Source organism: Falco cherrug, chromosome 17, assembly GCF_023634085.1.
Source record: "Falco cherrug isolate bFalChe1 chromosome 17, bFalChe1.pri, whole genome shotgun sequence".
NCBI classification, from domain to species: domain Eukaryota; kingdom Metazoa; phylum Chordata; class Aves; order Falconiformes; family Falconidae; genus Falco; species Falco cherrug.
The window spans coordinates 1,799,998-1,823,760 of NC_073713.1; the positions used below are offsets into that span (position 1 = coordinate 1,799,998).

Consider the following 23,763-nt stretch of genomic DNA (forward strand, 5'->3'; position numbering starts at 1 on the left):
TACTTGTTTCAAATGGAACAGGTCACAGCAAACAGGAATAACAAGTTTCTGTTAAACCCCAGGAATAAAATGGGTAAGAAGTCCACAGGCACTGTAAGCACCTGCTGTTCCAGCTGAAGCCTGCTATTCTTAAAGCTCCAGCTGTTGTTTTCTGACTGCTGAAAAACTTCAGTTCTGACAACCACAAAGTTGTAACGTTTTCACAAGAGTCTCTCACTTGACGTAAACACGCTGCAGCGCTTACGGTATTCTCACAACAACAATTCACTCCGTTCCCCTGTCAGCACTCTCCAGCTTACTAGAGGTGCCTGCTCCATGCACAGCTTCCCCACTGCTGCTGAGAGCTTTTCACCTTCTGTTTTGAAGCTGTGAAATGAGAGCTGCACGAAAGCCTGTTCAAAGTTTGGGTGGTTTTCTAACCCTGTACATTTCCTATTTCGGAGGGCAAGTCAGAAAATACATTATATATAGCACCGTTCAGTTACAGGTGTAAGCCCTTGCCATTCTGTAGCACAGACAGTTCAAAGCTTTGTAATGTAGCCTCCTCACGGTGCAGTGAAAGTGGTGAGTGACACCAGAGACCAGTCCATGTGGCAGCTATGAAACCTCTGTCAGGGGAAATCCTTAAAGAAAGGGCTGAGGCAGAAAAGCCTCTTCTGGGGATGAAACTTGTTCCTCTTCTCTCTGCAGGAGGAAGCATCTCAGCAGCAGCAGGAAGCTGCATCTGCTTTCCCTAACGGTGCACATCCCCCATTATTATCCAGACGGCAGAGCTTAGAAACACAGTACTTACAACAGAGGCTCCAGGTACCACACCTCACCTCCACGGAAGCAAACCAGCTGCTGTTACTACACGGCAGACTTTTAGATCTTACTACTCGGGAAAATCAGCCAGAGGCTGAATTGGAAATTATGTTGTATTTTTTCTTTTGTCAGACGCTGACCCTCGTTATGCAAAAAGCATATTACTGCTGTTTTCCTACTCAGTCTGTTACTGTATAGTAGTATTAAAGCAATCTGAAGTAACTGCCAGTGAGCACCTGTTACTGGTGTTGCACCCTATGAAGGTTACGCACCAGCATCTGAGGAGCCACTTCTGACCCCCTGGGGCTCACTGTTTCTCTCACACACACACACACACACTTTTTTTTTTTTTTTTTTAACCGATTTTCATATAGCTTTAGTTTATTAAAAAAATTTCCAGCTCACAGCTTCTCTTTCACTTGGGAAGAATCTTTCTGTGGATTTTTATGGCACTTTTCATGGTACATGCTATCGTGCAAAGACACTCTTTGTCTCAGGGTTGGAAGCCAATAAGCAGTAGTGGCTGTAGCTTTAGATCGTAGTTCTGTTGACAGCTTCGAGCTGAGCAGTTACACTGTCATAAAGGTAGACAGTCTTTCATTTGCTTAATTGACTAATGCATTAAATCAAATGCAATGTAAAACAGCACTGCCTTTCTTGCAGAAACCCACTCTACTATCAAAAGCTCAGAATACTTGCCAGCTCTACTGCAAAGAATTGCCCCGGAGTCTGGAACAGCAATTACAGGAGCACAGGTAAGAAGCTTGCAGACTATGGAGCTAAGTTATTTGTTCTTACTCTCAAGAGTAAGAAAAGGACTGGAACAATCCTTGTCCATTTAGAAATTCTTTGAAAAAGGAAACTTCACTTGAAAATTTCTAAGGACACAGTCCTCCTTTTTTAAAAGAGGGACAACAGCCCGGCCACCTGTTTACAAATTTCTCTGCTATGAGCTCTTCATCAGCTAACGCTGCTAGGGTGCAGGTATGCAGCAACACCTCATGCTTCCTCTAGTGCTGATGGGCCTACAGAAGCACAGGAGGAAGCTTCCCTACTACTTAAGAATGTTGTACTTAATTGTGCCCTCGTCCTCCCAACCACCCACTGCTTACAGCCTCCGTGTTGCTGTATTTATTGTAAATCAGAACATACATCGCCTGTTTCTGCCTGCTGGAAGCCCTGCAGGCATTGAGGTGTTTCCTGCCTCGATCCTGTGACCCTGCAGTTTTACAGTGAAGTCAGTCAATTTTTTCTTGTCATGTACGATCAGTTTAGAAGTGACAGTCCTCTGAAAAAAGTTAGAGTGAGTAGATTTGAAGTGTCCCCATATAACTGCACGTATTATAGCAGACAAGATTTTAATTGCCAAGTTAAAGGGCTGCAAGCACTTTATGAGCTCATAATTTGGTAATCATCAAACATGTAAGCAAGATAAGTACTAAAGACAGTTACTATCCCTGAGTCTTGTAAAAGAATCACAGAAAGAGAAGGGAGAGTAACAACCTAGCTGCGTGCTGTCTGGAACAGAGAGACTGAGGAACAAGGCTGTAAAAATACTACTTGATTTCAAGAAAGCAAGCAATCTGCAATTACTTTGTAGCTTACGGCCACTCCTGACAATTGTAGTTATTAACGCTAATCAAGAACTTAACTAACAGTATTGAGAGCGGCTTGGTGTACTCCTTTAAGAATAGGAATTCTGCATGGAGAGATAAGCTGAGAAGCAGCAGATTCATTTTCTGAACGCTGTCAGCGTGCGTCAGTAGTAGGTCTCCTATTTCTGCATGCTTTGGGAATTGGCTGGCAGGAGACCTCCACTTTGTCGTATCACAGGAATTTGTCAAAGGTAGCTATAACCTTGCATTGTGTTGTAAATTCTTCCTGTTTGTAAAAAGTCAAAAACATGGAGTTTCATAAAAGTTCACAGGGAGCAGCGCAGTTCAAGAGAAAAAAGACTATGGGAGGGGAAGGAGGCTTTGTTCATTTCCATTAGCGGCCAGCAACGCTGGAAGTCTTCGGCTCCCAAGTTCCACCGAGCAGGGAATAGCAGGCTTCAAATACAAATACAATGCATCTTATTCTTAGCAAACGAATTTAAACAATGCATGGGCTTAACTTCATGACACAGGAAAAATTCACTAAACGATTAAAAAGGTTATCAAAAAGAAGGTGTATAAACTTGCCCTCTGCACGTTTGCTGAAAGCTGAAGAATCTGGTCTGCTGTAAAATTTAATAAATGAGATTGCTCAGCAATTTTCCAGTTCTGTACTTCACTCCCTGCTGGAACTGTTTGAGTGCCTAGTATACACGATTCGTGCTTGCGCCTTAACACTTCCAAAGGCAAAAATAATTGCTGTTTATGTCCTTGATTCAGGCTGCATCAGAAGCGACTCTTTCTCCAGAAGCAGTCCCAGCTGCAGGCCTATTTTAACCAGATGCAAATAGCTGAGAGCTCATACCCAAGGTCAAGTCAACTGCCACTTCCATGCCAGGAGGAGCAGCAGCAGCAGCAGCCGCCGCAGCAATCAGCCCAGTTCAGCTTGCAGCAGCCCTTGAGCCCCGTGATGGAGCCTTCCTCAGAACAAATGCAATACGACCCCTTCCTCAGTCAATACCAGAAGGTACAGCTGGATCCACTGCCACCCTCCCAGATCACCAGCTCGTCACGGTTGTCATCACCGGTTCAGGTGCAGCAGCCACCACAGTCCTTACAATATTCCTATCAGACTTGTGAATTGCCTGTTGTCACCTCTTCTGAGCCAGACTACCCCGACCAGTGCCAGTATTCCATGGACCCAGCACAACAGAGCAGTGTAGCATTGCCCGACAGCCAGAGCGGCTCAGCATCTCATGAGTCCCAGTCAAACTATGATGCATTAACCCTCTCGGAATTGCCTGGACTCTTTGATTGTGAAATGATGGAGACTGTAGATCCCCAGCACAGCGGCTATGTCCTGGTGAATTAATGCCATGGGATGACTAACATGAGAATGGAAGACAGGACAAATGGAGAAGCATGTGAATTTTTGGTTTTTTTTGTTCCTACCCCAAAGTTCATGGTTATTTTTCAACCCTTGAATTAACAGGGGAACTAAAAATCCACCTGACTGGGAAAAAAAAAAAAAAAGCAGGAGGTGGCATGAAGTGTTTGGCCACTAAGCTCCTCTTGCTGGTGGCAGGGGCTAGAGAACAGATAGTGCAGTTTCATCCCACAAAGAACTAGTTTGCATAGGAGGAGGCAAAAAAAGTGAATTTTAGAGGAAGGAAATAGCCCCCTTAAAAAAATTTGGGGAGTTTGTCAGCATTCACCTAACATTCACTTGGAGAAACAAGAATGAGTGCGCACTGCATTGTACTTCTTGGCAATAAAAGCAATAGTTTTCATTGAAATTCAGGGTAGATTTGGGTCTGCGCTGACGGCAACTGTAATACTCTGGAAACAGTAGCGTGAGGTGGAATCGAAGGAAAGTTGCACCTCGGCATCTGATTGCTGGTTAAGCTACTGATCTGGAACTACTCCGTGGGAAGTCTCAGAGATCACCAGGCACCTCAGGCAGCCTCCACTTCCTCCTGCTAGCAAGGAAACAGTATTTCCCGGGCCTGCCAAGGAACTCTTAACTGTCCGCTAAGGGATGCTTCTGGATCTCTGCTAAGTGACATCTTGACTTTGTCAAAATACACCTGGAACTGACACAGGGCACCACAGTGGTTTTTAGAGACCTCTGGGTGGGGATCAGAATACTAAAGGATAAAGGATTAGCTAACAGAGATACAGATGGTAAGAAGTATGATGAGAAAAGTCAAGAGCTGCAGCCAATGGCATGAGAAGAAAAAAAAAAAAAAAGATTAAGAAGAAAGATCCACCTGGGTGGCTTTTGAAATCAACCCTTTCTGCAGGCGGGCCTTTGTGGAGGGCTCTGTCTTGGAGAAGTTCCGATCACTGGAAAGGATCCATCTGTCCTTTGGTTGCATTTTAAAAGCAAGCAAACAAACTGTGTTTTGAATTTGCAGTACGTGTTGCTGGTGGTTTATTGAGCTTTGTATATTTGGACAATTATTTAGGGTTTTAGAACTTAAGGATAAAAACAATGAGCTTAAAAAAACCCCTGTGAAGTGATAGTGCTGTGCCTTTTTCAGTTCTTTATCAGCCTATATGCTTTTTTCTGAAGAAAGTAGAAAATACCCCATCTATATCCTTGCTATAGCCAAAGTCCCTTCAGAGCACACGTTCCACCATGTGGAACATAATGTTTAACTTTCTGAGTGTTTTGATTGCTCATGTATATATAACATTGAAAGTATTACAGCAATATTTAGCATCACAAACTGTTGATGTATCAACCATTTCAAAAATACTAAACCCAACAAGCAGTTGTGCCTCCAGAACTTTCAGTCATGAAACAGAAGTCATAGGAGGATTGTTTAGGACTCTGCAGAAAATTTCCATCTCTGGTTTGGGGGTTATTTCTAGCCTTCAGGTATGGGGGGACATTACAGGCTGACAGATGAGGTTCACAGGGTGACAGTTCAGCCCTTTTCTGAGCAGACATTTAAGCACAATTGCAGGTTCCTTAAAGCACAAAGAACGGCAGAGAAACTGTGCTGATCACATATGTAGAAAACACCGCTGTTTGCCGGAAAGTTTGGTGAGCTAAGGTCTTTGATGCCACAGATAATGGGGACGTAGAAAGGTGGATAATCGGCCAGCATTTACAGCAATAAGACCACGTTTAAAGGTGGGACAGTAGGACTTTAGTCACTGCAGTGCAGGCTGCGTGAAGGACGAAGGGTTTAACAACCCACAGAAGGCACCTGGCATCCCGTGTGCTGCAGTCAGAGAGGAGGCAGCTCCTGTTGCTCCGTAGCCTGCTCTGATACTGGTCCAGTTGTGATACTGGTCCAGTTGTGCAGCTGGACTCAGCCCGTAAGCGCTCAGCTTCTACCTCTCGTACCACAAGTGATTCTCAAGGCATCAGCGAAGGAGAGTTGGAAGAACAGGGGTCGCATCCATACCCTGCTTATGTGATGCAAGATGAAGGGGGCTAGGAAGCTCTACTTTAAATAGTTGAAATAGAAAGAAAAGGGTTTTATTGTGCGGTTTGCCTCCCAAAGGGAACTCGCTGACACAGTAAATAGCTACGGAACACAGAAACCCCCATGACACCTTAAGTGACTAACAACGGGAAGGGAAACAGCTTGACAAATGCTGCAGCATAACAGACCAGGCATTTTGCTACTTAAAAAAAAAAAAAAAAAAAAAAAGGGGGGGGGGCAATAAAGAGTTCTGTCCTTTCATTCCTTCTTCCCTACCCCACAGCATAATAAACACTTCCTAGAATTTTCATACCTGACCAAGCACTCAAGGAACTATAGTGAAAACGGCCGACGGGACACGCAGCTCCGATGGAGACAAGCCCGGTTCTGCTCCGGGGGGTGGGTTACTGCCACGACTATAACCACTTCCTTCCCCATCCAGCTTCAGGATACTGTACATTTCAGGACTCGAAGATAAAAATAATTCTGTTCTGGAGTTCTGCAGTTCATTTACCAGGATGTGCCAACTAGTCTAAGCTCATCTGAGCTTTGCAGCACTGGTAAGGGGGAAGCTACAGTGTTATTTAATGTAGTTCAGCCTGACTCTTCCCCTCAACCAAAAGCATATTTAACATTTCATGTAATTTCCTTTAAGCCAGTTAGACTAAAAGGCTTCTAATGCCTTCTAATACGGCAGAGCATCCGTTGGGCACCACTTCGTGCTACTTTGAAGTGGCTTTTTTGTTCAAATCTGTTATGTCTAACATTAGAGAACTGTGTACACTACTGTTAAGAGTAATTATTAGCTTTATTATCTTGTATTACAGACTCCTTTGAAGAGACTTTGGTGTGATGTATATGGGGTAAAAATTTCATATGGAGAAAAGTGCAATATGTGTGTGTGTGGTACGTTCTTTAATGTATTTTTTTAAGGAGTTAGAGGGTTTAGTCTCTGCTTTGGGATAAATGCACTAGTTTTGTGAACTCCAGGTTTGGCAAGTTCATCTGTAGTATTTACATGCAACTGATAACTCTGGACTCTGTAAAGCAATTACAGTGTATTAATACAAAATAAAGAATATGTGCATTTCATTTTTAAATACCTAGCGAGTTAAAGCAGCCACTGCCACTCTTGTGTTCTTAGTGGCCTCTTTTTGTATTATATGGAGGTTGTTTTCTCTCTGAGGCACCAAGTGACAAAAGAAAACTGATGCCTGCTGCGAAGGCTGGATTTTCTAGACTGAAGTTTGCTACCTCTTATTTGACATATTGGGGCAGTTGATACGACTGACTTTCGAAGGCAAATATGAATGCTTTGTCCATTCTAATAGCTTCAACAACAAAAAAAAAAGCTGCGTTTCTTTACTGCCTGCTGTGCCATGGAACGTCAGGAGCACGCCTCTGACACAGGCAAGCTCATCTGTCAGTGTGTCGCCTTGACTTTGAGAGAGGGAAAAGTTATTCTCAAAACTTACTGTTTTGACATTTTTCCACGTTATCAGTACGCACTAGTCAACAGGTGACACAAGCAGTTTTATGCCGATGTTATAATGCCAAACCGTAGAAACGCTGCATAGGAACAAACCTCCGCTGAGAAATACCACTTTGGATTTGACCAGAAAGAGCATTTACAGAGGGAGCTGCTTGGGATCTGAATTATTGCCCTATAGAAAGAAATTATTTTTTTCTTTTAGATATCATAGTGGAACAGTTTCCCCAACGCTCCAAAGTTACTGTGAAGTTTCTTGAGGTTAGGTGTTTATCTCCTGTTACATCAAGTAACAGGATTATTTATGTAAAATTTTTTTGTAATTTTTTTTTGTTCCCAAAAAAATTGTGTAATGAAAAAAAAAAAAAAGACTATGTCAAGGAGAAAGGTCTGCTCACCTACTTTTCTAACTCCACATAAAATTTTTACCTGTAAACCCATTCCTTCTCTGTCCATCCTCTACAGTGTTTGTTTTGGCCGCTCTACAATGCAGAGCAGTTTGGGACAGGCTGGGGGAAAAACCTCAAAAAATGCAATCAACTCTTTGCTGGGAAAAACAAAGCTCAAGTTCCCACTAAAAGAAACAGACTCAAAAACACTCTCTTAAACTCTTTAAACTAAATCTCCATCCTCTGTAGAGAAAAAGCTTACCAAAAAAAAAAAAATTAGGCTGGGTCCCTGTTAGAGCCACTCCGGAGAGCGCAGGAGCAGCTGTCAGGGAACGGAGAGCAGACTTTTCAAAGTTGCTTATGTGGTCGGGACCACACATACTTACCACAGATTTAATTCTTCATTAAACAACAACTGCATTAGTACAATCTAATGCTACAGATATGGTTACACCATGCAGTGTCACGACAGTTTTGTTTCCATAGGTGTACAGGACTGTCTTGCTTGGGAGTAGGCAACAGTACCACATAGGGATTTCATTGCCTCTTCCTAAATTAAGGATTTTTGGAAGCTCCTGGTGCAGCAGGAGGTTCCAGCGAGGTCCTGCTGAGCTAGTTACCCTGCCAGCTGCCAGGAGGCTGCGTTTCTGCATCCCGCATCCCCCCCTCCCCCCAGATTCAAGGCAGACCAAAGGCTCAGGGTACAGCACGGGATGCTGCAGTCCTTGTAGGGACTGGACAAATCCTGCCACAGGGTTGTTACAGCACTTTCCGCTTTCATTAATAGAACACTCAATCAAAATTACTCAAGGTGAGATTAAAAAACCAGTAGGCAAAGTGTTTTCTTCTGCGGAATCAGAAGCAGCAAGATCACCCAGGTTTTCTGCTCTCCCCCTCCTCACTTGGAGAGCAAGTGTCAGCTGGGCTGTGGGAGACCCGAGGAGGAAAGCCTCACTCCCAGCAACAGAACAAGACAGAGACACTCATTAATTGCATCCTGTTAACGACTCTCCTTAAAACCTTTTACCCTGATCTGGGCTGTAATAGGCTTACTTTGACTTAGTCTAAGACAATCTAGGACTTTCCCCTTAGATGAGAGGCTTCCTCCCTCTAGAACAGCAGGGAACAGCAGCGAAAAATTCATCTTACTCTGCTGACCGAAGCATTAGACCTGTGTCCTGTGGCGGGTGAAAGCTGGAGGTGAACCAGGCTCGTTCTCTGGGGATTTAAGACAGAAAGTTTGTATTCACAGAGAGAACGAGCAACTCCAGGAAAGGCTCTGGGGCAGCAAGATGCCGTGCTCTTCACAGAGGGAGCATCAGAGACCAGAAGGTAACTAACACAGGGAAAACACGACAGTTCTACAGGACTGCCACAGCAGTTACCTGACACAAAACGTCAGGATGTATGCGTGTACGTGGAAAAAAAATCTCAGTAACTCTTTTCTCAGCATCACCTTACAACGCTGTTGTGACCCTCAGCATTTACTGAGGAAACCCTTCCAACAGGAAGGAAAGTGCGATGCCCAGAGATCTCAAGCAAAAATTAGTGTGGTCCCCAGCAGGTTCCTCGTCCTCCCACGCTGGAACTGCTGTCCCTACGGCATTTGTGTCACGACCTCGGCTACAACTGGCCACAAACAGCTGCAGCTGAGCAGTTTGTATGACGCACTGGGACACAAGACACATTGCAAGAGCATTAGCAGGTCTGCAGGAGCACCGAGCGCCTGGCTGAGCGTCTTCCACGCTCCCGTGAGGCAGGAGTCGAGCAGCTGCAGGGCTCCACCAGGACGTACCAGCGGTGCAGGAGTGCCGAGCAGGCGCTGGGCTCCACCGGGACGTACCAGTGGTGCAGGAGTGCCGAGCAGGCGCTGGGCTCCACCGGGACGTACCAGTGGTGCAGGAGTGCCGAGCAGGCGCTGGGCTCCACCAGGACGTACCAGCGGTGCAGGAGTGCCGAGCAGGCGCTGGGCTCCACCAGGACGTACCAGCGGTGCAGGAGTGCCGAGCAGGCGCTGGGTTCCACCGGGACGTACCAGTGGTGCAGGAGTGCCGAGCAGGCGCTGGGCTCCACCGGGACGTACCAGCGGTGCAGGAGTGCCGAGCAGGCGCTGGGCTCCACCGGGACGTACCAGCGGTGCAGGAGTGCCGAGCAGGCGCTGGGCTCCACCGGGACGTACCAGCGGTGCTGTGCCTTAGCTCTACACCAAGCTTGGCACATGCAGCATCTCGCTCTGGCTGCTTTCCCGCAGCTCCTCTGCCGACTCCTGAAACTCCTGCTACAGCCTCAGGCAGTGGCCCGGGCGAGGAGGGGGAAGCACCGCGTCTGCCTGCGCACCCACCCCAGCGGAGACGCCAGCCAGAGACCCAAGGGTGACTGGAGCCGCAGGGAGACGGGGCTGTCGTCGCTCCTCACCCAGCGGCACCAAGACAGGCTGCGGCCAGGGCAGGAGAACGCGGCGCCGGGGGCTGCTCTCCCACCCAGCCAGAGCCTTTCACCGCCAGCAGCCCAAGCCCAGCCAGGGACGGGCCCACCTTCAGGCGTCACCTCAACTCACCTCACAAGCTCTCTGGAAGACGCTCCCCCCCTCCCCCCAAATGCAAAGGCTAAGCCCTCCTTATCCCGGCGGGGACAGGAGAAAGCTCTCCCCCTCCCCGGGATAAATCCTGACTCGCAGACTAGGTCAGAGCTTTTAAATCCCTGGCAGAGCCACCGGGCACAGCGCTGCCCTGGGCCAGCCGAGCTGTCCCTGCCGGTGTCCCCTGAACCCCGAGAGATGGATCAGCGGCTGCCACGGGAACACAACGCACACGGGGCAGCAGCCAACTCTCAGCACGGGGTGAAAGCAGAATGCATACGCACCTCTTCTGCCAATTAGGCTTTTACAATCTGTGTGTAGCTTCGGAACCGCGGCCAAACTCGGCACGTAACATCCCTGTGGGTGTGAGCTTCAGCCTCTGTTCACCTGCACCAGAGCCCTGAACAGCCAGGATAAGCCTTGAGAAGCTTCAGCCCAAAGTCCTTTTGGTATAGAGCAAAGCGAGGGCAGGGAGGAGATGAGCTGAAGAGTGGAAAGCAAGCCACGAAGGAACGGGTGCACTGGCAGGAAGGACAGGGTGAGTGCCTGGGAGAAGGCTGCAGGAGCAGGTAGCCCCAGACAGCAAATACTGTCAGTGACGGCTCAAAAAAGACAAACCCACACCCACACATGCACTGCAAAAACCTGATCACCTGCACGTACAGGAAGGACCTTCTGCAGACCAGAACGCAGCCATGTGGCCAGAAAAGCTCCACCAGCGATGCAGCCAACAGCTGGAAGCTCTAGTCTTGCAAAGCTTCAGCCCAACCTAGGCGCTGCTCCTGCTGCTACAGACCTGGGCAGGTGAACAGCACCCTGCGTTTCGCGGGAGCTGCGCTGGCTGGGGCGCTGGCAGGACGCACCCCCCAGCTGCACAACAGTTCCCTGACAGGAGGTAAGAGCAGGTTTGTCAGCTGAAGTCTCCCCCCTCCCCAGCTCTGCTTGCCGAGATACTAACTCAGGGTTATCTGGAACGGCATAGGCGCGCTGCAGGCCGGGCGCAGCCCTCAGATGAGCAGCGCTGCCCAGAGGAATGCTCCCCATCGCAGCCATGCTTCTTCCCAGCTTGTGTCGAGCCCCCCACCACCTACACGCAAAGCCGGCACGCAGCGCCCATGCTGGTTTGCGCTTTGCTCACGTGTCCAGGAATTGTGTCACTTGGAGGCAAACACTCCAGCACTGGCAGCAGTCGTCTCCTTTCCAGCAGCAGGCAGTGCAGGGCTGTTGGCACGCAAATCCAAGCTGGTTTCCTTCCTGCAGCTCCTCCCAAGGGACAGACCTTCTCCCACAGCAAGCCACCAGGCCCATAAAAGCAAACCCCAGAATAATAAGAGCTTCACCTGTTCTTGACAGGCCCAAGACCCCGCGGCACAAGCAAGGCCGAGGGTATTTCATGGCTGCTGCTGAGCATCCCTTCATCGAGCTCCTGCGAGGCGGCAAACGCCATCAACAGAGCGGAGCCTGGGAGCTGAGCAGTACAGAGCCGGGCTCAGCACCACCTCAGGCCACGAGAAAGGTTTTTGAGGTTCTCCCTCTCTCAGTGGGACCACATGCCTTCGAGATTCAGTTCTTTGCCCCTTCTCAGCTCAGCCTCCAGGAGACGAGGGGACCATTCCCCCCTGCCACCCACAGAAACCACGTAAACACGACGGCTGATGTCAGTGGAGAATGAATGGGAGCATCCAGGCGTGAAAGCACTGGGAGGAACACGGTGTGGGAGAAGGGCTTTAAGAATAGAAGGTGTAGGTGGCATCTAGATTAACAGGACATTCGGATCCCAGCTCATGGCAAGGTAATTCCTGAGGGCTCCCAGACTCAGCGGGGGCTAGAGGAGTGAAGCAGATGGAGAGACCGATTCTGGCACAGCCAGAAAAACCTTTGAGAGGCACAGCCAAAGCCGGCAGTGCACCGCCAAGGGAAGAAGGACCCAGGAGACACAAAGATGCTGCCACAGGCGTCACCCCTGCCTTCCACATCCATCATTGCAAGGAATCCTGACCAGATCACATGGATACACACATCTTGCTGCTTGTGAGCATGTGGGCGTAAGAGTGCAAGTGAGATCAAGTTTATTTTTAATTGAAACCACATTTTCCCCTCTTGCAAGGGTTGTGGCTCTGTGAGGTCCATTTCCCACATTCACTGAAGAACACACGGCGCAGGTGGAACGTGCACAGAACTCACTGCTGGACAACACGAAAGGGAAAGCTGTGGCTGTTCTGGGAGATGTAAGAAAGAGAAACCAACCAACCTGTCTTACCCTAACGGCTGTTATTTCCAAATAAGAATGGAGCTGGTGGGCAGAAGGCTGCATTACTTATAAAATAATAATAAATAAAAAAATATTGCGGGTGAATTTTGCAATTAATCACCACGTCAAATAGCAGCTGGATCTACTTAAACTGGAACTGCTTAAATAGAGCTGGCAGTCCAGTTAGATGTGCCCATCCTGAAAGGCAGAGGGGCTGCATTTTGGAAATTATCTAGATCTGAAAAGGCTCAACTAAGTTTATGCTCACACAAAAATAAGCAAGAACTCGGGTAATTTAGCCCCAGATGAACAGAGCGAGCAAGCTCTTTAAAGGTTCTTAGTGTACATTCCCAAAGGACCTGATCCAAGAAAAGGACTTGCTCACTGGACTGCTAAAGCCATTTCCAACACGCAAACCTATCGGACAACAAGGCGTATTCCAGTAAATGCTGTTCTATGCGGACATATCAGGAAGATTTTTACTTTATATAAAGTAAATGGGGAGAAAGGGCATCCTCTCTGTGTCCTTAATGGCATGCTCTCCTCAAAGGGTCACGACAGAGGATATTCTCAGAAGCAAAGAGCGGAAACAAAAAGGCACAACGGCAACAGACTGATGATACCTGGACTTCACAGGTACCGAAGCAGGGGACGCATGTGGGATGGGGCTTGCAAGCAGCTGCAGCTGCCACTGCTGAGGATGTGACTGAATGCAATGCTGTATGACAAGCAGGGGGGAGAACTTAAGCTCTGAATTAGTGTATTTTCTAACGAGGGAGCAGAGCATGACTACTTAATAATTTGCAAGAACACCCTACACGTGACACTGAAGAACGTGGAAGACTGAATATAAAATTATAGCAGAAATTAATTCCCCCCTCCTCCCTTTCTCCCTCCATCAGTGGACATTCAAAGCACAAAACTGGAAAGCTGTGCGTAAATTCTCTAGCCCTGCCTCCAACGGGGACAAAACACAAGGAACATTGCCAAGCAGGTCAACCGAGTGTAGAGAATTGCAAGTTAAGACAAACAAAAGCGTTGTGATTTTTGCTGATTCAGATTATTTTCTGACGGGAATATTATATTGCGTGTTTGGAGCGGAGGTCAGATGTCAGAAAGCTCATTTTAAATACGATGAAAAGAAACTTCTAATTGGGCAACTCTCACGGGGAATCAACCGTGAATTAGGTACACAAAACCTCAAAGGAATAAGAATCAGGGAAATGAATGGAGAAATAAGGCAGATTTAGCTGCTGCTGCAGCAGCCAGCCTGGGGCATAGGGAGTAACTGGCCATGGCTGTTCTCTTGGCACGAGAGAAACAACAGCACCAAGGCAGACAGAAAAAGGAGGAATTAATAAACCGATGCCGTAACATTTTACGTGATAACTAGAAAAAGATAAGTAGATAGGAACAGGTGCCAAGAGACTGCATTCAGGACTGAAATGTGCAGAAGAAGAGGCAAGGTAGGAACGAGCCACCCCACCGTGTGCGTGCACCTACGAGCCCATTTTACACACAAATGGACAAAACCAGCCCACGGCGATGAATACTTTTTCAGAGGGGCTACAGAGCCTTCCAGCATTTGTATGTGACAGGTAGGAGACTCTGTTGCACGTTTGACATTGACACCCCAAACCTCCCCAACCTACCGGCCGGCTGGGAATTTTGGTAAATATAAACTGATGAGCCTCCAGCATTTAACACAAATGAGCCGCCTCATAAAGAAATGGCACTGGTGAAAGACAGGAAAGACACAAGAAAGAAACTGGAGCAGGACAATCAGCAGGGAGGTAAAAACATGGGTGGGGAACAGAAAAAAGGAGATGCAATGTGAAAGCTCCACCAAGGAAGGGAAGCTCTCTCAGAGGGGATGGGTATGCCTCTTACTGCTAATGCCCCCTGCAAAATAATCAATGTTTCTTCTTTCAGCGTTATAGGAGTTGATTGCAAAACATCGGTACTGTTGCTTACGCCTCGAGATACCACTGTGCCACCAACTGAGGTTTCCAAGTCTAAAGGAATATACTTTGGGTGGGCTAAACATGGTATTAGCCTGATCTGGACAGGTTATTCTGATTCTTAGTGGCTGAACAATAGTAGAAAAAAAGAGTAATTACAACTAAAGGTGGACATCCAGGCAGACTAAGAAAATTTAGGTTAATGCAAGTGTAAAATCCCAAGACAGAACAGAAACTGAAGCCAGGGAAGAGACATGCCTAGCTCACGGTATCCTCTAATTTAAAATAAAAGGCCCCAAATGAAAAAAAATCAAACCTATGGTTTCAGCAACAGGGAATACCATTCAGTGCCGCTAATTTACCATCCACAAGCTGCCATCAAACAGAAATACCATATATTATATTAGAAAGCCAACAAATATTACAAAGTACAAGAAGTTGATCCTGGGGAATCACAGAATAAATGGTGGGGGCTGGGAGGAAGGGTAAAGACTGAGAAACTGAACCTTGCCAGCTCCTAAAGGGGCCAAAAGGCATATCCCAAAACCCACACATCACCACCGACCTAACAGCCACCAACACAGACGCAGGGTGCCCTAAGGCACCATCCCTGTCCTCAGCATCATTGCAGGGAACCCAACAGACCACATCACGGCAACGTGCTCGCGAGCATGTGGGTACAAGTGTGGAAGCAATTCGAGTCAGGCTTCGTTTAAAATAAAATCACCTTCCCCTCCTGTAAGAACTCACACGGTGGTTTGCTATATTGCCACAACATGATTCTCTGGAGCAGTTTCTAAAGAAGACGGTGTACGTGTGGGATCTTCCCGCTCCCACCAGCCGAAGCCGGCAGCAGGATGCCATGGGAACCTCTGCCGCTTCCCGAAGCTCCAGGGATGAGAGGGGCAGCTCAGTACACGGCTCCCATGGCTCGTTTCAAAAACTGGCTGCAACCCCAGGCAGGCAGCTTGGCTCTGCTCCCCTTACGCTCCGCTCACAGCAAAGCAGCTTTTTCTAACCCAGACTCCTGCAGCCGTACTTTTTAATCAAAGGTGAGACCGAAGCGCACACCAGCGGCACTGTATGACGGTTCCAGGATGCCCAAAACACTCTGCCCAAGCCCAACCTGCTGCTAAAAAGAAAACTGACTCGTGCTGCGAGATGCACTGATTTCTGTTTGTTCATCTACAAGCACCGACATCAACAAAACGCCGTTCAGGGAAAGGACACTCACACATCAGACCTTCCCAGTTTATTTCAAAAATTCTATCTGTCCATTTTTCCAGGGTTTTCCCCCAAGCACTCAATACAATATCCCTAATGGGAAGGCTCCATTTCCCATAGGGCTGTCAGTCGGTGTTAGGAAGGAGTTTATAGGGGTTTAGGGAGAGATCTCTTTGCTCAAAAAGCCACTTGGATGTGGTAATTTTCTGCAAGGAAAATGCCATAATGTGGTTTGCTGTGACAGTCCCTGCTGAAGTGACTTATCAGCAAATAAAGGCTACAGTGTTTTGATAAGAATCCATGTGGTGTTGGTTTGCAGAATAGGAGCCAAAGGAGTCACGCACGGAAAGCTAATAGAAGGTTTGTTCCCAAAATACTCACAAATGGACATTTACTTAGCTGAGAATTATACGCCGAGTTCTGGAAAGGTTAGGCGCATTTAGGGAGTTCCTAAGCTCTCTGCAGCTTGTCTCCTGCAGGCTGCTATCGCCGAGAGAAGCTGAGAGCGTGCAGCTGCTGACGTCAATGGGGTAAATAATACCGTGTACTGCAATCACCTGGGTCCGCGCTGCCCTTTCCCGGAGCCTGCGGAGCACGCTGCGCTGCGAACAGCCCGGGAAGCCCAGGGGGCTGCCTGCATGGCAAATGCTACATCAGCTCAAGTAAATATTCTCCAGGACCACCACCACTCCCCCCACAAAAAATTAAAAAAAACAAAAAAACCCAAAAAAACCCACACAAAACATGTAGCTTCTCAGGGCTCTCTCCTGCTCTGAAAGCACGGTATACAGCACCATTGCTCAATTCAAGAGCCGGGTGCTGTGATACACAGATGCCAAATAGCAAAACCTCTCCAAAGGGAGCAAATGCAACCTCCCTCGACCCCAGGACAGGCTGTTCCCTCTGCCAGTAACGGCTCCCATCTCAGCCACTTGGAGAGGCCGCTTTGCTGCTGGTCTGGGGAACTGGGAATTACATGGCCACAAAGCACCGGAGCTCCTTTCTATGGCTCTGCGAGACCTGGGGTCCTCTCCTTCAGCCACCGGCCCACCGCACCTGGTCTGCACGAGGGACTCGCACCAACCCCAGCGAACTGCACAGCACTGCTGGCCAGAAAATACCGCCAGGGTCCCAGACCTCAGCACCCAGAAAATACCGCCAGGGTCCCAGACCTCAGCACCCAGAAAATACCGCCAGGGTCCCAGACCTCAGCACCCAGAAAACGGTGGGTACAGTAACAGCAGATACGCAGGCAAGTAACTCCTTAAATACCTATAAAAGGCAGGATCCTCCCCACCTCCACTCAGAAAACAGTGCCGAAGCTGGCAAGTGAGCGCACAGCACCTCCCAAACCCTAGCCCAGCACCCTAACCATGCTGCTCCTGCAGCAAGCTGGGTCTGCCACCTCCAGAGCAGGCAGAAAAGGAGCTAAACCCCGCAGTCCTGCCTGCCAGAATTCCGGCATGCACCCCAGCCATGCCGACTGTAAGCTCCAAGTGTCTGGAGTGAAAAGGGGACCAACAACCAGAACCACCACGCAGAAAACCTCCTTCCCTGCACACACTTGCTATGAGCAAAAGCAGGACGTTATTATTAATGCAGCAAATTAGTGGTTGAGTCTCGTTAGCGCTGCTGACATCACTGCAGCTGCATTAAAGGCTGCTGGAGAGATATGAATTATTCACACTAATCAGGGCGCTGACAGCGGGATGTGGGGGCACAGCCAGGGCAGTGGCGCAGCTCCCTGCCTGCAGCACCTTGTCATGACTGGAGGCCAGCTGCTCTCCTTGCTTGAGGAGCGTTTCCTTGGAGCTGTTGCCATGTCAACACATCTGTCTAGGCCATCCTACTCGTCAAAAGTTTAAAGTAATTTAGCACAGAAAGCCATGGAAGGTTCTGAAGTGCTTTAACCCTTTTCAAGCACATCATCGGCAGGAAGGTGGCTGGAGCAGAGGCAAGCCAGAGGGAATGCGCAGGGCTGCTGCTGACAGTCGCAATAGCTGCCAAAAACACACACACAAACCAAAACCAAGCAAACAACAAAAGCACGCACACACAGAATTCCCAAAAACCCAACAGCTCTGCACGAGGAGTCCTGGTCCGGCAGCAATTGCCTAGAGCCCGAGGCACTGGGGCACAAATCCGACAGCCTTGTCCCAGCAAATGGGTCCTGCTCAGATAAACAGCAAGCTTGCAGAGGGGCACATTCTGCTCATCCTGCTCTCAATCTGAAGAAAAACATCCCCACAGCCAGCACACCTGCACACAGACCTCACCACCGGGAGTTACTGCTACAAGGAGTAGCAGCTCGGGATTCCCCGTTTCCAGCCCCAAGGAAAATCAGCCTTTTCCAACAGACACAGCGGATCACCCAGGGTCCCTGAGCACCCCCAAGATGATGCTGTGGTATCCAGACCCTCACCCCCTGCTCTGACAGAGCCCAGCCCAGCAGCCTGCGATGGGCTCCTGGGCTGGGCAGGGGGCTGGGACAAGTCAAACCGAACGCTGGCTCCCGAGCCGAGCACACGCGCCCGTGGGACCCTCTTGACAGATTGCACCGTCCTGAGGTGTAAGGAATGAAGCTGGGTTAATTAACATTGATAACATACAGCTGTGGGCTGGCTTCAGGGGCGGCGGGTTGGCTGGTGTAGACAAGGTGCAGCTGTGGCTGTTCTGTTACGAGGTTGGGCAGCCAAGGAAGAGGGAGAAGCAAGAGAGGAGAGAGTGGGCCCTGGATGAGTTGAGGCGAGGAGAAGGCAGCAGAGGGACTGGCACGAAGACTGTGCTGGTATGACACAGTAAAAGACCTTGTTGCAGCCGGCTGGTTTGGAGAGGGCTGCGACGCTGAGGGAGCAGCTGTACCTGGCACTGAAGCGACCAGGCTCCTCCCAAGCCCACCAGGACAAGTTAACCCTGGGGGTGTACAGCCACGTCTGTGAGAAGTCAAAACGCAGTTACCGTTTCCCCAGAAAGCCTCTAGCAAGAGTGCGAGCAAGCAAAACCCAGCCCAGATGCCACGGGGCCAGAGGGCTGGCTTTCCCCTCGATCCCGCAGGTTGCCACACGTGGCTGCAGTGGCCAGCTCCCCTGCCCCCCCAGCGCCACACGGCTGTAACCTCCAGCCCTTCCAGTTTAACCCAGGCCCCCACCCTCTAACTCCAAAGACACTCTTGTGGCCCCAAGCACTTCACCTTAACTTATTAATGTTTATTTAAAGTAATCCTATATTTGAAGAAAGGCCAGAGCTCCGATTCAGTCCTGCCAGTCTTAACTGATCAGGTGTTTCTCAGTTCTCCACAACTATTTAGCCTAAATATTGATGAACAACAACTAACTGCGGCATCTGACACTCCACAGAGCAAGACGGACTCGGAAAGCAAACGCTGCAAGCGCCATCCGCTTCGGCAGAAGCGGTTACAAGGACAACAGGGATTTTGGAGCAGGCTTTCCAAAATCACCCTCACGTAGGCTCACACAACCTGCTTCACAGAGCTGACACAGGCAGCCCGAGCTCCAAGAAGCCCCGCTAACTCCCTTCTCACCTGCTCGGATTATAGGACTTGATCAAGATAAACACACACACAAACACGGCAGCAGCAAAACCCGAGGGTTCCTAAGCAGCTCGTACATGTATTACCCTTGACTCAGAACTGGAGGCTGAGCAAAAAGTACAAAGTGCAAGAAATACCCATGCATTTTTGCTTTATTTTGAACATGTTGCCTAGAGCCCTGGCATGACATATCCAGATTTTTGTCTTTCCCTGGGGTATTCGTCCCTGAATACCAGTCTTTAAAAGGGCTGATTTTTATATCAACAGTTCTTAGAAGCCACAATGGCAATTATTTTTATTTTTTTTTTCTCCAAAAGACTTAATTGTAAACTGCCTAAAAATAAGCCTGGAAAAACTCCGAGGGGAAAGCAACGTCAGCTTCTGGCAGCTTTATTACAGCACTCTTTGTACTGCGTGGCCTCCATTGTTCCTAGCTGGGTCACTGGGGGATGGGGGAAACCTGCCTTAGGAGCCAAGAGCCCCCCTGCAGCCCCCAGCCACTCACAGAGATGCTGTTATAAAGCGACAAACAGGAGCAGCCACACATCTCACCTGGTGACCAGAAGAACCTACGCTTAGTAGCTGCTTTCCACAGCAGCCCTCACCTCTGAAGTCAAGTCATCAATGTAAACAAGGGCATCCTATTTTCCCTGAACAGGGAGCAGGTATCCCTGTCTGTAGGATTCCAGGAACCACCTGCTACGAAAGGCTAGAAGCCACCCAGGGCGGGGATTCTGCAGCCCGTACAGCACCCAACAAAGCCATGTTACAAACCGCGTGCAGAAACACAGCACCAGCACCACAGGCTGTGTTACAGGGAGCCACGATCCTTCTGCCGGGCACAGCCACCTCTCACACAGCACGTGCTCGACACAGACTCAGCCCACGAGGCTCCCTGCAGCCAGGGAGGCAGCTCCCACCGTCCTGCCCACACACCAGCCCTCAAGCAGCAACCTCCATCAACCAGCTGAGCGTCCTTCGTGCCTTCGGAACCCTCCAGCACACCTTGGCTGCCCTGCCCTGCCCTCCCCAGCCAGTGAGCCTCCTCCTCCTCCCAACACACCTCCATCTGCTCCTCCTGTCGTACCTCCATACCCCCAGCAAACCCACGCAGCACACACCACCACAGGCTCTGTCTGCATCCCACTCAGTCGGGGAGAAACTTCTGGAGTGTTCTCAATGCCACCCAGACGGTGGTAGCCAGGGCTCGTTAGCAGTAGCCAGGCAGGCACAGGTGCTCCAGCAGCTCCCAGTGAGGACAGAGGGCTGCACTACCCACCTGCCATGCTCTGGATGCTGTGCATGGCCTGGCTGCTGCACACCTGCACCAGTTTCCATGTCCTGATAGTGGTGGTCTGGTGCAAAAGCCCCTGGGGTGAGGCTGACACGATGCAAACCAAACATCAGTTTTAGCAAGCACGAAGCAGAGCACCAAGGGAAAAGACAACGCAATGCACGTAAAAAGCTCTTTTGTATTAGTAAATGCCCTTGTCTGGGGAGAGCATTACTCACAGGGGATGCTGGCCGCTAGGGTTTGGTTTATAAAATAGGAAAAAGTCAGGATGTTGCCCTCACAGGCACTGCTCCTGTGCAAATTCCCATTAACCTCAGGACCTGGGTCACACTGGGCTTCTCCCAACAGCACAGAACACACTCTTCTAGCGCTCTACAAACATTGCATTTTTTCCGGAGTGAAGACAGCGTGTGAGGGGTTAATAGGCGAGCACACCAACTCGGGGGGGGGGGGTATCTAAACAGAAAGAAAAATGGCCAAAATGTTTCTTAAGAGGAAAGGCAGCTGATGGCCCCATAGCATCCGATCTCCTGCTGCCAAGGGGCAGTCCAGGCACCGGGGTGCTGGGAGCCAGGATCTGCTGCTGCATTTCGTGTTTAGCGGTGCCCTTCTCCCTGGTTGTGCAGTAGGTCCCAGTCACAAGGCAGGGGAGGCCAAGAGGTTTGCTGGGGGGGACCTGCTCTGTCAGAGGGAATTTTGGAGACAGCACTACCAGGTCTGCAGTCTCAAAGGATAGAAATTCTCTGTAAAGGAAAAAGGAAAAAAAAAATTTTTTTTGAAAACACAAAGCAACACTCCCTATTTTATAACTAAAGAAAATATCCAAAACCTTAACGCCAGCTCTCAATGGTTTTAAATACATAACTGGGAAAAACTGGACTTTTCTAACCGGATTGTGAGGATAAGGCCTTTGTCACCGGTGACAAGCTTCGCTCCTGGCACCAAGGGCATTGCCAAGGTCAGGCAAAAATACTCAACAAGTGAGATGGTGGGTACATTTAGCAGAGTCACAGATTCCCCACTGCTGCACAGCACTTTGATCTGGCTTAGCCACACATTTCTGAGGGTTTCCCTGGAGAAGGACCACCGGTCCCCCCGGCATCCAGCAAGGAAGGCGCATGTGAACCGCGTGCTCTGACACAGGGACACTTGAAGGATGAACTTGCCAGTTCCCAACAGAGAAAAACCGCCACTGGCTGAAGGGCAAATCGCTTTCTGGGGATTTGTGGAAAGCTGCGGGACCCAATGTTCAATGGCTCAACTGGGAATTACCCTGTAATTCCAGCTTTTCACGGGTGTACAGGCGATACCTTTCGCTTGCTGTACGAGTGTCCCCTCTCGTGGAGCCAGCACAGTCACACCTGGAAGCCTGTTCCTTAGGGAACACAGGCACAAAGCACCAGTCTGAACAGGGAAGAGCAACCCAAAAGGATAAGCCCATTAAAACTTGAGTTTTCCAGCTCTGGAAAGCAAGATCTCTGCCTGCTCTGCCCATAGGCAGAAAGAAGCTTTTTCAAATTGCTCATCCTTGATTAATTTCATTTTTAAATGCTGTTTGCAAAAGATGTCCATCACGCAATCATGCAATCTGCTTTAACAGCAGATCCTTCACCACGCACTTGCTCCGTGGATGTTGTCACTGCCCAACAGCAGCATCAACAACACGTAGACAAGGCAGCCTCTACCATAAACATGCCTGGTTTCCCTTTCAGTGCTGAATGACTTGTATCTGTTGCACCTTCCAGGAAACCAATCAGTTAGTGGCTATTAAGAATATTCATCTAAATCAAGTGATCGCAGCAGCTTAAATACACTCCTTTAGAGGCAGAACACAAGCTCAAGTCCTCAGCAGCGGAGCTCTGCCTCCACTGAAGTCAGGCAAAAACTCTAATTTTAGTGTTCAAGGATTCCGTGTTTTGCCTTTAGGGAAGTGCAGACTTTGGAAGCGGGGCTGTTCCAAGAGCACGTGCCATTTTGCCAGAAAGGAAGGAGCATAAAAACTGGATAAAAAGCTTAACGATTTTTTTTCTTTACTGTTGCCCAGCAAAGCCAAGGCAAGAAGAAGAGAACTGATGCAAAGCAAGCACAGGGGTGTTCGCAGGAGCTGGGGCAGAGACCGGTGAAGGATCCCACAGCAGGATCCAGCTCAGCATCTCCCTCCTCACCCACGGCAGGCTGGGGGGTGCAAGGGCAGTTTTCTGAGGTGCCTTCTGTACAAACCCGAAAAGCTTCCATGAAAAACGTGACGTTCCGCAAAAAAAATGCGGACAGGGGGGCCGCAGCAGCTGAAGCACAGTGCTGTCACGACCACGGTTATGACCAGAAAGCAGCTTCCCAAGCCCTCTGGAGGGACCGCACACGGCTCTCCCTGCCCCCCCAGCCAGGCTCCTTCCAGCCCTTTTGCTGCCCGTTCTGCCTGGGCAGCGCCGCTCGCGTGGGGCACTGTCTGCCACTGATGTTACTCTCTCCTTCAAAGAAATGGCTTTCGAAGCACGTAGAAATCCTAGTGCAGGCAGAGCTGCTGTCCCTTCTCCTGCGTAAGCGAGTCAAGGTAAACACAGAGGTGAGAGGTTTATTTACATCAGCCTGCCGGCCTGTGCAAAACCTGCAGAGACCTTTTCCGGGCTAGGACTTTCCCAAACAGTTTTCCTTGAGAGAATGCAAGACTTGAGCACCTGCCCAACAAGACTTCCTCACGTTTCCGTAATAAAAATAAAATTATCAGCTTTTACATTTCCCTCACCCATAAGAAATTCGGCAGCCACTGGGACGCCCTCAGAAACACGCCTAAGGGAGGCTGCGCTGGCGCAGACAGAGCCCTCGGGGAGCTCTGGGTCAGGCCCACTGTTAACAGGGCACCATGGAAATCACATTTGGGCTGGTCCAGCCTGGCCCTCCGTGCCATTACATTCCCCGGGAATGAGCTCATGGTTTCTTATAAACTCATGCATCAATGTTTAAATCAAACTTTGGCAGCTGCTTTGCAAGGGAAGGGGGAAAACACAGAAGTTGTACAACCTCCCTTGCTCGCTGGCTTGCCTAACCCTTCAGAATGTAATTTTTTACTATAAAAAGCTGTACTTTTACAAGCCAGGAGAACATCTGATGGGGCCCAGCAACGTGTTTTCTGTTTTACTTTGTGGATTGTGAGTACTAAACACACCAGTATTTACTTAAAACCAGGAACC

General features: G+C 49.1%; 2 protein-coding genes across 5 annotated transcripts in view; one reads left to right on the plus strand and one right to left on the minus strand.

Annotated features, from left to right (window-relative positions):
• Positions 1-6,939, plus strand: part of SIK2 (salt inducible kinase 2) — a 55,271-nt gene extending 48,332 nt beyond the window's left edge. For all 3 annotated transcript variants that reach the window (XM_055728677.1, XM_055728676.1, XM_055728678.1), the window contains 3 exons: positions 691-807; positions 1,468-1,559; positions 3,180-6,939. In XM_055728677.1, the coding sequence (XP_055584652.1) occupies positions 691-807; positions 1,468-1,559; positions 3,180-3,771 (801 nt within the window). In that variant the 3' untranslated portion in view covers positions 3,772-6,939. The remainder of the gene's footprint in view (positions 1-690; positions 808-1,467; positions 1,560-3,179) is intronic.
• The window catches only part of ALG9 (ALG9 alpha-1,2-mannosyltransferase), a 78,033-nt gene that overhangs the window by 3,802 nt on the left and 50,468 nt on the right, over positions 1-23,763 (minus strand). Inside the window, exon 15 of one of the 2 annotated variants that reach the window (XM_055728679.1) lies at positions 8,867-8,935. The exons of the other annotated variant lie outside the window; for it this stretch is intronic. Within the exon in view, the coding sequence (XP_055584654.1) occupies positions 8,867-8,935 (69 nt within the window). The remainder of the gene's footprint in view (positions 1-8,866; positions 8,936-23,763) is intronic. 2 annotated transcript variants of the gene reach the window in all.